The sequence below is a fragment of the Pteropus vampyrus genome, unplaced genomic scaffold (assembly GCF_000151845.1).
Source record: "Pteropus vampyrus isolate Shadow unplaced genomic scaffold, Pvam_2.0 Scaffold23, whole genome shotgun sequence".
In the NCBI taxonomy this organism is placed as follows: Eukaryota; Metazoa; Chordata; class Mammalia; order Chiroptera; family Pteropodidae; genus Pteropus; species Pteropus vampyrus.
In genome coordinates this window covers 8953630-8965971 of record NW_011888804.1, presented here as the reverse complement: position 1 = coordinate 8965971, position 12342 = coordinate 8953630, and the positions used below count along the sequence as shown (strand labels likewise).

General features: G+C 50.8%; 1 protein-coding gene across 1 annotated transcript in view; it reads right to left on the bottom strand.

Annotated features, from left to right (window-relative positions):
• Positions 1–459: 459 nt before the first annotated feature.
• BICDL1 (BICD family like cargo adaptor 1) overlaps positions 460–12342 on the bottom strand; it is an 89962-nt gene continuing 78079 nt past the window's right edge. The window contains exons 8-10 of the mRNA XM_011355857.2: positions 10384–10514; positions 4902–5022; positions 460–1941 (exon numbers count right to left, since the gene is read on the bottom strand). Coding sequence (XP_011354159.1) covers positions 1780–1941; positions 4902–5022; positions 10384–10514 — 414 coding nt within the window. The 3' untranslated portion in view covers positions 460–1779. The remainder of the gene's footprint in view (positions 1942–4901; positions 5023–10383; positions 10515–12342) is intronic.

Sequence of the window (12342 nt, the reverse complement as noted above, 5' to 3'; positions counted from 1 at the left end):
TCGGCTGGGAGCTCACGTGTTAAGATGCCAGGGGAAGCGCCGTGTTTACTCTCTGCGTGCCCGGAAGGATGCAGCGGAAGCTTTGCTCGCAGTGATTTCTTCCTGGCTTGAAGTTTCTGCCCAGCCGTAGGGCCGGCTTGGGGCTTGGGACACAGTGCCAGCAGGGCCTGCCTGTAGCTGCAGCACTGGCGGGGAGCCCAGGCTGTGATGGGCACGGAGGTGGCGCCTTTGGTCACTGCTCCCCAAACACCTGTCAGTGACAGGATGCCTTCACCCTCTAGTGGGGGTGCCCCTTCCTGGCTGAGTCCTCTGGCTAGGTCCTAGTATATGAGGTGTCCTCCCAAGTGTGCGGGGGACTCACTAGTGATGCCTCTTCATGCCAGCCAGTGGCGGTTTCTGAAAGATAAGCTGTGTTCTGACCAAACCACCCCTCCAGTACCCAATGACTGAGGCGGGAAACTCTGTAGAAATTCATTTATTCTTAAGACTATTTTCAAAAGAAGCGGTGGTGCGCTGTGTTTCTAAAAATATGCTTTTATAGATTTATATATAATATGTATATTATAAAATCCATACATGTATTTACACGATTGCTACATACAAAATTACAGCACTGTGGTATGTACATATCTACAGGTACATTCTTTCTGCTCATCCCTGCTGTGCTTTTCCCAGGTGTGGGAGGAAGGTTATCCTTTGTGAAGCAGCCTGCGGGCTGGCTCAGCCCATGGCGCCTGTTAGGGCCTCAGCAGAGAAGGTGGAGTGGCTGCTGAGGAAGGAGCAGAAGCAGCAGGTTGCAGGATTCATTCTTCTGCAGGCCTCATGGGCAGTATCTGCAGGCATCCACCCCGTGGTGACAGTGCTGCCCTTTACGTGGAGGTGGCTGACCACAGACCTCTCTGGGGCCATTCTGTGGCCTAGACTTGCTTGGCTGAACCAAGAACTTGTGTATGTGAAGGGAGCGGGGGGCCGTGGGAGGAGGACAAGACCCCTCGCAGCCCTGGCCCCATGAAGGGGAAAAGGCTGGCTGACTAAAGCCTGCAGACAGGCAAGGCCTGCACTGTTGGAGGCCGGGGAAGAGCAGTGGCAGCCAGGGGGCAGGCCCTTCTTTCTTCTGGGCTCGAGGTGGCCTTGGCCAAGCTGTGGTAGAGCCCACTGTGGCTGAGCACAAGAGAACAGCCCCAGCCATCAGGCCCCGCAGGCTGGGACTCCTGCCCACAGAGGTGCTCTTGGCAGAGGTGCGTACACGTGGTGAGGGGCCGCCTTCCCTTACTCCCGGGCCAGGGGCTGGGGGAGAGATGGAGACTCAGGCCTGGGCTTGATGCCCTGCAAGACTAGGCCTCGAGGCTCAGGCCAGCTGGGGCAGCAACAGCCCCCTGAGGCATGCAGAAAGGGCCTCCGTTTCCCGCTCCCCATCTTCCATAACAGGAGGGCAGCAGCGCCTGGGGTTGGCGTGGACCCTCCGAGGCATGGGCCCCGGGCCGCTGGAGGCAGCATGAGCTCTGCTCAGCAACAGCGGATCCTGGGGAAGCCCAGGTTGGGCTTGGCTGGGCAGTGCGGACAGGGCTCCTGCCTGCCCCTCTGTCTAGGACAGCCTTCAGAGGACAAGCAGGCCCTTCAGGACGACTTGGCCCCAGTGCAGGCAGGCAGTGTAGCCATTGAGCCTGGCCCAGGGCGGGGGCCCTTGCATGCAAACACAGTAGTACCCTGGGCCCTCGCCTGCACCCCCTTTCAGTCGCCTCCAGTCCACCCATCCTCGCTGGCCTGACTGTTCCCAGCTTAAATTTTCCTGAAGAATGAGAAGAGCCGTTTGCCTTCAGCGGTGCCGGGCTCGTCCCTGCGCCCTGCGCCGTGGGCCCTGGAGAGGGCAGCAGCAGGCCGGCTCTGTTCCTTCAGGTGTGTGTCCATCAGCTGCCGGTCAATGACCCTGTGCATGTCATCCTGCAGAGGGCAGAAAGGAGGGGGCTGAGCAGGGCAGTGACCTGGCACTGGGGGTGGCTGGGAGGTAACAAGTGTCAGGAAGGATGGGAGATGAGGATGAGAAATGAGATGAGTGAGCAGTTGCAGCCGGGGCTGCCCCGACCAAGACAGCAGCGAGTATAAGTGCGATGCCGGGAAACACAGGAGCCACGTGACACCTCCAGTCTCCTCAGGGCTTGGGCTGGCCTCTCCTCGCTAGTGTTATCCCTCGCCCGACCCCCTAGACTGTCAGGTCCGACCCCCTAGACTGTCAGTTCCTATAGGGCCAGAGAACGGCTGCAGCTAGAGCTGATGCCTCCCTGTCTCTCCACCCAGGCCACCGGCCCCACACAGCGCTCAGCCTCACCTGCCTCTCTGCCCTGCCTCCTGTGTCCCTTAAGGCTGAGTGGGTGCCTCTAGTTTGGTCCAGCCCCCAAACGCACCAGTGACCTGTTTGCCAGCTTTCTAGCCCAAGGGCCTGGCCTCAGGGGGGCTTCTGTCCTTTCTTCCTTTCAAAGTATTACCAGCCTGAGCTGCCAATGCCCACGCATCACTGGCAGCCATACGTGGCAAGGACAGACTCCCTGGGTACTGGCCCTGCCCAGCCCAACCACCCATCAGCCCCCTACTGGCGAGGCTCCCCTCTGTGGCAAAGGCCTGGGCATCACTATCTTTGCGCTTGTCCTTGGCTTTCTCACTGAGGCAGCACCTTTCCCCTTCCACTTTGTTAAAGTTGCCTAGAAAATGCCCCCCTCACCCCAAGTCTACCTTGCAGGACATTAGCTTTTACTCCATAGAGGGGCTCTGGATAGAGCGGCTCCACTCTATTCTAGCTGCTAGATTCCAATTCTGTGCAAGACTCCATTCGACAAAGGTGTTCTGCCACTGACAAAGTATGAAAGCTACTGGTTTGGACATAAGCAGTCCTGTCTAGTTTACACCAGCGGGAAACAACAAGCAGCTGCTTGATTCCTTCCCCTTTGAACCCCATGGGCTCATGAATGTCCTGGTGAAAAGACCCCAAGCCTTGGGCTAAACCCTGGAGTGAGTTAGCTGCTTGAGTCTGAGCACAGGATGGGGAGGCCTGATGTCAGGGCAGATGGCCTGTGCCCTCTGAGCGGCCCCTCACTTGGCAAGGGCAGGAAGTGGGGCTGGCCAGGCCTCCCTCCCTGAACAGCTTGTCCATCACCTCCTACGCTCTCACCCAAGCTCTCACCAGTGGGTGTCACTCAAATGTAAAGACCTTTGCAGGTTTCAGGAAATGAAGGGACTTTCTTGGCCATGTCACTAGATGGCATTGGCTGTGGACCTCTTGCTCCTCCCTTGCTCATGTCTTGCTTTCCTGCCTTCCTTTCCTCCCCCCATCCCTCTTCACACTCGACTTCCTTCCTGTACCCCGCCCCCTCCTTACAGAAATAAGAGACACGGTCTCTACTTTGAGCATTCCAGTGTCGAATCCTCGGCACAGTGTCCTGAACTTAAGCACGTGCTCAATAAAATCTACGCCGTTAAACACAACATCAGGACTGCTAACGCGCCCTTCAGAAAGAAACCCTTTCCAAGTGCCAGTGTTTATTCTGGCACATTGTGAACTGCATTTTTGATACTTGAAAATCTGTCAAGGCAATCCCATGGAATACATCACTTTAGAACATCATACACACACACACACATGAGCTGCTCGTAATTCCAAGCCTGCCGTTACTTCTGTGGGTGAGACAACCCGTTCACGAGGAGGGGGTACACCAAGAAACCAGGGGTCAGCCGGCCGTAAGTGGGCCAGCCTGTTAATACTGGGTCACGTGCTGCTGTGTTCACTGGATGTGATGGCGGTGGGAGGAGGGAGGCAGGGGCTCGATGGCATGGCACGCTGCACAGAGATGGCACCGGACTCCGACACAGAACACGGTGGGCCATGAGGGAGACGGCAGGGGCAGGACTTCGATGGCATTGGGGAGGGTGAGTGGGATGAAGGGTCGGTCTCACCTCAAAGGCAGGAGGGCTGTACAACTAAAGCTGTTGATACGGGAACTGAGAAAGGCCACTAGATCAGAAACCAAAGGAGCCAGATAGTAAAAAGCCCTGAGGAAGCAAACTGTAACCAGGAGAGAAGAGAGAAGAACAGGAGCAGTAAGCCAGGGAGCGGCCAGCTGGCTGAGGAGCCAGCGACCAGCTTGGGGTGCGGGTGGGCGGAGGGTCAATGTTCATGCGGCCAGCCCAACAGGGCCCCTGGAGGACTGGTCAGCACCAACCTGCCCTCCGCGGCGGGGCTTGCCTGGCAAAGCCAAAAGTGGCTTTTCATCTGTCCGGTTAAGACTTCTTGGGGAGCAACATGAATGGTTACATCCATATCCAGAAACTGTACGGCCCCAACCTCGAAAAGCACGCACAGCCCTGGCCCAGTGGGGAGTCACGTTGGGCCTGGGATGGGGCAGGCTGCCTGGACTCTGAAAGCAGTGCTCCTGGAAATGGACACAATGACTCATTTTCTCCAGGCTTGCACCAGGCCAGCACTCTTTGGAAAAAGGAAGCTGGCCCTTGAGAAAGGGAAGGGCAGCAGCTGCCAGCAACCTGTGGGCTGCTGAACTATGTCCGCCTGTGAGTTTTCTGTCGGTCATATAGGGCTTCCTGGGCCTTCCACGTTAACAGCTGTTTTCTTTCTAGCTAATTTAAACAAAGCCATGACGACTAGCTGAAGGAGGCCCCTGTTCCAAGCCTGGAGGTCACCATACCCCCAAACAGCACAACCTGGGGCTCATAGCTCTAGTGAGCACCCTCAGGCATTCTTCCCCAGGGACTGGGGGTGCATGAGCTCTGAATTTCACCTGGTGAAGACAGGGGTTACAGCTCACCCACGCGCATTGGACCCTCTCTTAACAAACTCTCCTTACACTCTGCCTGCGTTCAGATAACTCCTGGAGCCTCGTCTTCCCTTCCCTCACCTGCCAAGCCTCAAGCTGCTGCGAGAGGTTCAGTTTCTGCTGAATGGCATCCAGCAACTGGCTATTCAGAGACATCATGTCCATCTTGCACTTGGCGAGTTCCAGCTCCACGGCGTTCTTCCTGAAAACAGACAAGTCAGGGAAAGCATGGATATCTTGGGTCAGAAGTATGTAGTTGTTTACCTAGGGCACCTGGAGTCCACAGGATGCGGAAACGGGCTCTGAGCCCAAACTCACAACAAATAGTAACTACGATGTTAGTTGTAGAGGGCTGGCATGCTTGCAACATGCTTTCGCAGACGTTTTCTCAATTTTCCTAGCCAACTTGTAGGTGAAGGGATTATCTGTCATCCCCATCTCACAGAAGTGGGTAAGAGGGTAACACTTAAATCAGGACTGGAACCCAGAGGAAATCAAAGATCTCACAGAACACTAAGGAGCTACTAAGCCTTTCCCAAAAAGGCCAGTCCTCGGGTAAGGTGGGGACCTTGCTCTCCTGCCTCCCCCCCCACCCAAGCAATATCCCCCTTAAGGGATCTATTTTAGAGACACACATGTGCAAAGGTGGTGAGGAGGCCGCACAGTGGTGACCATCATCACAGCTTAGCTAATCATAGTAGCCAACAACTAGAAAACTGGTGGTAAATTATATGATGGAACAGTCACATGTAACAACCATGATGTTGAGTATTCACTGACAGTGGGGAAATACGATGTATCTAGGCCTAGGGTAGGAAAGAACCAAAAAACAAGGTCTGATATGATACTTTCTTTGTAAAAGGAAAAATGCCTGTGTGTGTCTGAAGGTCACAGACAAAAGTGTCTACTTGGTTATCCCTGGGTGATGATTCCGGGTGGGTAACCCTTCACACGCTTTTGCATTTTGTATTTTTACATTTTGACAATTTCACATATTGACAATTTTTCACATTTTGACAATTCCAACATTGCTAAATCATAGTTCAATGCAAAAGAAAGTTATTATTATTATTATTATTATTATTATTATTATTATGGTAACAGGGGGATGGTATTAAGTGTAGGAAACTAACTAGGCAGCCTCTGCAGAGGAGGCATCGGTTGCCCAGCTGCCAAAACGTCTTCATCAACTGTTACCTTTTGCATTCGAAACGCCAAAAACTAGCAAAAAAGTGTCCTCGTTGCACAGGGCCAGCGACAAGTGGACACAGCCCAAGGACTGCTAGAGGACCAGCCTGCAGAGGCCGCTCGGCTCAGGCCTCAGGAACGCCACCTGCACCAAGCTAATGGCCGGAAGGCGAGGCAGTTGGGGTAAAACGTTCAGGCCATCACCTTGACCAGCATTTCCTCTCCGGCCTCCACTCTACGGAGCAATTAAGTCACCTCCCCTGACACCCCACTCACCACCCCAGAACGGCGCCCCGCCCACCGTCCTACAGAAGCCTGTCCCGGGAGGCCGCATCACTCAGGCCCGCCCGCACTGCGGCTGCAGAGACAGCAGACGAGCCTGTCCAATGAGCGCCGGCGTCTCAGGTGCCGCAGGCTGCCCTATCACGCCCGCTGCCATTGGCCAGCGGCAAACAGCGGAAACGCTCCCGTGGAACCGGTTGCCATGGACGCCCAGCCGGCCACACCCTCGGCACTGGAACGTCAGAGCGAACCCCTGGAGCTCCGCCCCGCTGCAGCCTCCTGAGCTCCAGGGTGTCTCCCGACAGATGGCGCCACGAGCAACCGGGAGACCCCAGAATACGCTAATACCGCCGTACGGAGGGGCGGAGGGGCCGAGGTCCAGCAGCAGCCGTTTGGGAAGGGGGCTCTCCTTCCAGAGAGCCTCTGAAGAAGGGCCTGCCTTGCCCACCTCTGGATCCCGGCATCGGGCTGCATCCACGGCAACGTTTGCTTACTAGAGAATCTTGGTGCTTGTCATTCATGAGAAACACCAGACCAGGAAAGCAAAGCTGCAGTAACCACGGATCAATATATTAATCAATTTTGAAAAGGGGTATTTCAAAGGGCTAGAAGAATTCCTTCTTTAAGTGAAACCACTAGTAACTGACTCCTTCTTGTTTGTACAAGGCAGATAGCTAGCCCCAGAATTTTTTTAGTGAGGGCCTTTTACCTGCAAGGAGATAAAATTGTTACTAACTTTTCTGAAACTCCTCTATTGTATATAAGGAATGCCTTAAGATTTCTTGCAGCCCAGTGAAGAAAGTTATTTTTCTCGGGGGTTTTCACCCATAACTACCCATTAGAATCATAGGGTGGATCAGGGGGACTCTTTTAAGATGTAGCCCCAAACCTAGAGATTCAGATTGAACTATTCTAGAGAGGGCCTTGCCATCCCCAAAGTTGCCTAGAATGGAGAATCAGAGGTGATGTATATAAAAGCATCTTGTAAAACAAACAAGGTCCTATTCAAATGTGGTGTGGCTCCCCTACACATTTAAATGATTACTTAGGTCTGTCATCTCAATTCTTGTATACCAAGAATTTCATTTCTAAGGGATAGAAAAAACTATCCTCCTGGAGTGATCTAACACCCTCCCAAAGGTCAGCCCTGTTCAAAAGGGTCCAGGAAAGGCAGGGCCCTCATTACAGAGTCTCACTACTCAGGGAGGAGAATTTGTAAATCTGCTCAGACTTCAGGTTAACTGGGCTTCCTTTGACAGCAGGCAAGGAAGGACACGTATTTAAAGTTTCATGGATATTTGGTGGCCTCCTCTGTCACTCAGGTGCCAGGGCTAAGTTCCACCTATTTTAAGAGAGGGGGCCTGGACAACTTCTTTCTCCTCTCCTGCACCCTGGCACTTTCTTGTGCTAGGAGGTGCTTGTATCTCCCACCTCCCATCTGATGACAGAAAAATGGTCAGAGCTTGATGTTCAGCTCTATTCTACTTGTCTAGCTGGGAAAAGGTGACCAACCAGTCTCTATTTCTAACTTCATTCTGCTTTTTATTCCCGATGGGCTTCCATAATTAGCACCTCAATTTTATCATTTTATTCCCTGATTGCATGACACAGTTTCAACCTTTGTTATTCATAAAAGTATACTCCCACTCCAAAATCACACTCTATTTAAGTATTCACTAATTAAATTTACCAGGAATCCAGTGGCAAAGATACCGAGGAAAGAGTGAAGATAGGGTACATAATAAAACGGAATCACTTTAATCAAGCTGCTAAAATTATTCACATTATGAAGGTTGAGGCATGAGGAAAGACTCTATTCTTCCTTTACTAGCCTGGAAACGTAAAACTTTTCAACCTTCCAGTCCTGTGTCAATGCCTGGATATACATTTGGACATACACCAGACCTCCAGATAACCCTCCGATTATCCCCCAGCCTACCCGACACCCAAGCCACCAGATGTGACCAGATCTACTGGCACCCATCCTCTAGACAGCGGCCCTCAACCTTTTTGATACCAGGGACCGGTGCTCCTATGAGAATCTAATGCCTGATGACCTGAGGTGGAGCTGAGGTGGTGATGGGGAGCAGCTGCAAATACAGAGGAAGCTTTGCTCACTCGCCCACTGCTCACCTCTTGCTGTGTGGCCTGGTTCCTAACAGGCCACGGACTGGTACCCGTCAGCAGCCTGGTTGCTGGGGACCTCTGCTCTAGACAACCTGGCATTCATCACCTAGACCGCCTGACATCTGACTGATAACTGTCCTGGACCAATCCTAGGGCTAAGTACGCAGGACTCTGAGAACTCTTAATTTTCCTTTCTTCTTTGGAACACCTCTAGGTTTTTGCCTAGCTATGTTCACAGTTTGCAAACTTTAAGCGCCTCGAAAAAATCTTTATCATTTATTTCTAGCGAAAGCCTCCAGTCTTTTTGAGTTCATTCAATAACATATAGGTTTATGAGCCTGACTGAGTGAACCTGATATAAGGTTCTGACCAGATAGAAAAGGGGACCCAAAGGTAAGACTAAGAAATGGAGATGATGAAAATGATTAAAGAGAAAAGAAGGGTGGGGACAAGTGTGTATGCAAATGAGAAGGGAGAAAGTATGGGGAATTTTAAAGTCAGAAATTAAAATGTCATTTTTTAAAAAAGGCATACAGTATCAAATTACAAATTGTTTCAAATGGGTTCCTTTCGGCTTCCTGACAAACAGCCACAGTGTAAGGGGAAAGAATATGGAGACAGGAGTCAGAGACCGAGGTGGAGGCCGGTGATCACTGGCTGTGATCTTGGGGAAAATATCTGTTTCTTCATCCGTAAAACTGGTATTAAAAATTTTTGCTTCTTGCTGTGGCTGGGAGGATTAAAGGATGAAAGTGTTTTGGAAACAATGAAGTGATACACAAATGTTATTAATGTGTTGCAAAGTGCCCCAAAAGCGGATACATTTTTAGTACTTTTTATCTCCTTAACACTCAGGGAACAGGGTAGACTGAATGCATGATTAAGAAACAATTTACGGGGATATGGGGAATACATAAATATGTTTTCTGTTTATGTATTTCCAAATTTTTTGAATGTGAGAAAATGCATTTCTGCATTTCTTCTCTTTTAGAGAAAAACCCAAAACACTAAAAAATTACCCAGTTTGCTGGAAATACAGGGGACAGAGAAAAATGTTAAATGACACTTTGGAGATGCAATCACACTCAGAATGTAGAAAAACTATGAGACGTATGATTCGGTTTCTTCAAAAAATAAATGCGATGAGAAGAAAAGATGGAGGGGGAAGTGTTACGGACTTTGGGACATATCAACTAAATGGAATATGTGGACTTTGAAGCCTGATTCTAATCAATTATAAAAAGACATTTATAGGACGACTGGCGGGGGACTCAAACTCTGGTTACTAGATGACATTAAGAAATTAAGTTTTTTCAAGTATGGTAACTGTATTGTGGTTGTGTGTTTTGCAAAATCTTTTTCTGGTAGCGATCTCTACCGAAGTGTTTAGAGAAGAGCTGCTAGGACGTTCTTGTGACTTGCGTTAACAGGGTGGGGAGGTGGAGGAAGTGGGCAGAGACAGGGATGTGAAACACTAGCCACACAGGATCAGTTTGGAAGCTGAGAGATGGGTAAGCAGAGATTCAGCTTACGTTTTCTGCTTTTGTGTACGCTGGAAAATGTCCATAATTAAAGTAAAAAAAACCCCAACAACCTAAAAATAAAAAAACTTGAGGTGGATGTATATATAATGAAATTGGAAGGCTCTCTAAGATATAAGTGGGGAAAACAAAAACCAAGACATATAGAATATCATCATCCTTTTGATGTTTTTAAAAAAAGCCATGACAACTGTATTTTGCATAGATGCCTGCATCTATACATAGGAAAAAGATCTGCAAAACATGCATACCCAACTTTCAACAGTCGTGTCTGTTTGGAGAATAACGGGACTGGGGGTGAGGGTGGGTAGCAGGGAAATTCATGTTCACTTTTATATTTTTCTGCACGATTTAACTGTTAAAACTGAGCATATACTCATGTTACTTGCAATTAAAGTAAAATTAAACAAGTCATGCTCACTCACTTCGCGATGGCCTCATCCCGGTCCCTGATGGCCTTCTGAAGCTGCTCCTTTGGTTCCTTGTCCTCAGATGTCACTCTGAGTCGGTCTCGCTCCTCCTTCAGTGCAGTCATCTCCACACTCAGCAGCGTCACCTAAAGGGAGACAAAACGGATGAACATGGTGACTCCGCTGTTGCCGGCCTGGGGTATTTCCCTCCCAGAGGGAGAAAGGAGAGAGAAGCCCCAGGCCGGCACAGGGCCTGTGTGCCATGCAGGCTTGGTAGCTCCTCACTGTCCCAGCTCTGAGGGAGGCCCATCTCTCCTGGAGAGAGGATGCCACATGCCCAGTGGCCAGGGTGCCAGCAGTGGGAATGGATGGCAGCCATGGGAACAGATTCCACATCACCTCCCTTTCATTTCAAGGCAATCTCAGGGAACTAGTGAATAAAGACTACCCATGCATCAGGGCTCTGAAATACTTTTTGGGGGTAGGGACTCAAGTTTGGTTTCCAGCCATCTTTCACTCAACATGGAGCACTGTTAGCCACAGGGCCTGAGACCTGGCTCTTATCTCTGTGACAGTACTTGAGGCAGCCTGGCTCTTCCATCTTCATTCTGCTTCCCAGATCAAAGCCACATGGAATTTAGACACCCAAATGATGTTATCACCTTTTACTCAGAACCCATTACCTTTTCCATGGTCCACGCCTCAGTGGAGTTTACTGGGAGTCATCCTCTGATGGTGGGTGCGGTGCCCTTCCTAGTGGCTCCCTTGGTGGCCACGGCTTGCCCTGCCCACTGTAGAGTAACCCCCAGTACACCTTGAGCTCTGTGATGGCAGAAAGTGTGTCCTATCCATTTGTACGTCTCAGCCTGACTGTGTATGACGCTTAATCGCAAAACTCTTGTGCAGTGAATGGATGGTTGTCATATTTTGTCTAGTCATCATCCCCAAATCCCTTCTTATCCTGCGGGCATTCTTGGTTGTGGAGTCTTGGTGGAAGACAGGACATGCTCTCCTCCTACTAAAGAAGCCCAAAGGGGAGAGACACGTCGTTTTCTAGGCACCTGGGCATGGGTATGAGACCTAGACTTGCCAGTCACACCCCCCTACCTGGGACTACAGCTCTTGAAAGTACAGCAAAGCAACAGGCCACTGGGAAATTATTACATGGACAGCAGATTGTTGCCCCATTTCCTATGGCTCCTTCCTGCTTTGGAGATCAGTTCTCCAGCCTTCCTGCTGATTCTGTAAGCTATCAGATTTAATTCTAACAGATCCTCTTTCTGCTTAAGCTGAGTGAGTTTCTGCTGTTTGCTGGTAGAGTTTTCAATAAATATTTGTTGAATGAATGGGAGGGTGGGAGCCCTTTCTCCTCAGTCAACAGTATCAGACTGCAGTCAGGATGCCTGGCCTCGCCCTCTTGTTAAATATTGGACATGCTTTGATATTTTTGCAAGGGAAGAACTATCCATACAGATCTGTCCTTCTCACTAGGGGACAGACATCACCTTTCAGTATACCGCTCTGCTCTTTGAGTCCCAGGACTAATCATCCTCAGACAGAATGAAACTGAGCAAAGGCCCCAGGACTAAGGCTGAAGATGAAGTTTTCCTGGAGACACTTTAGACCCTCCAGACTAAGACAGCAGAGTTGCCAGCTCTGGGGCTTTTGTGGTGGGGACAGCTCCAGTGAGCAGGGTTAGAAGGCGCAGGGGAGAACAGGCTAAGGCACCGGCAGGGGTCGTGGCAGGCATACGCAGCTAGCCCTGAGGCAGACCAGGCGGAAGGTGAGAAGCCCAGCCTCACCCTATTTGTTAGCAGGTTCTGCAGCCTGGCAGGCCAGAACTCAAGACCCAGGAAGCGGCTGGCAGAGACAGGCAGACCTCAGACCAAATGAGCCCTGACATGGCCTCCGGCCGGCCGTGGGCCAGCCAGGTGTTCTGCCAGCTGAGTAAGTGACAGATTAAAAGTACATGCC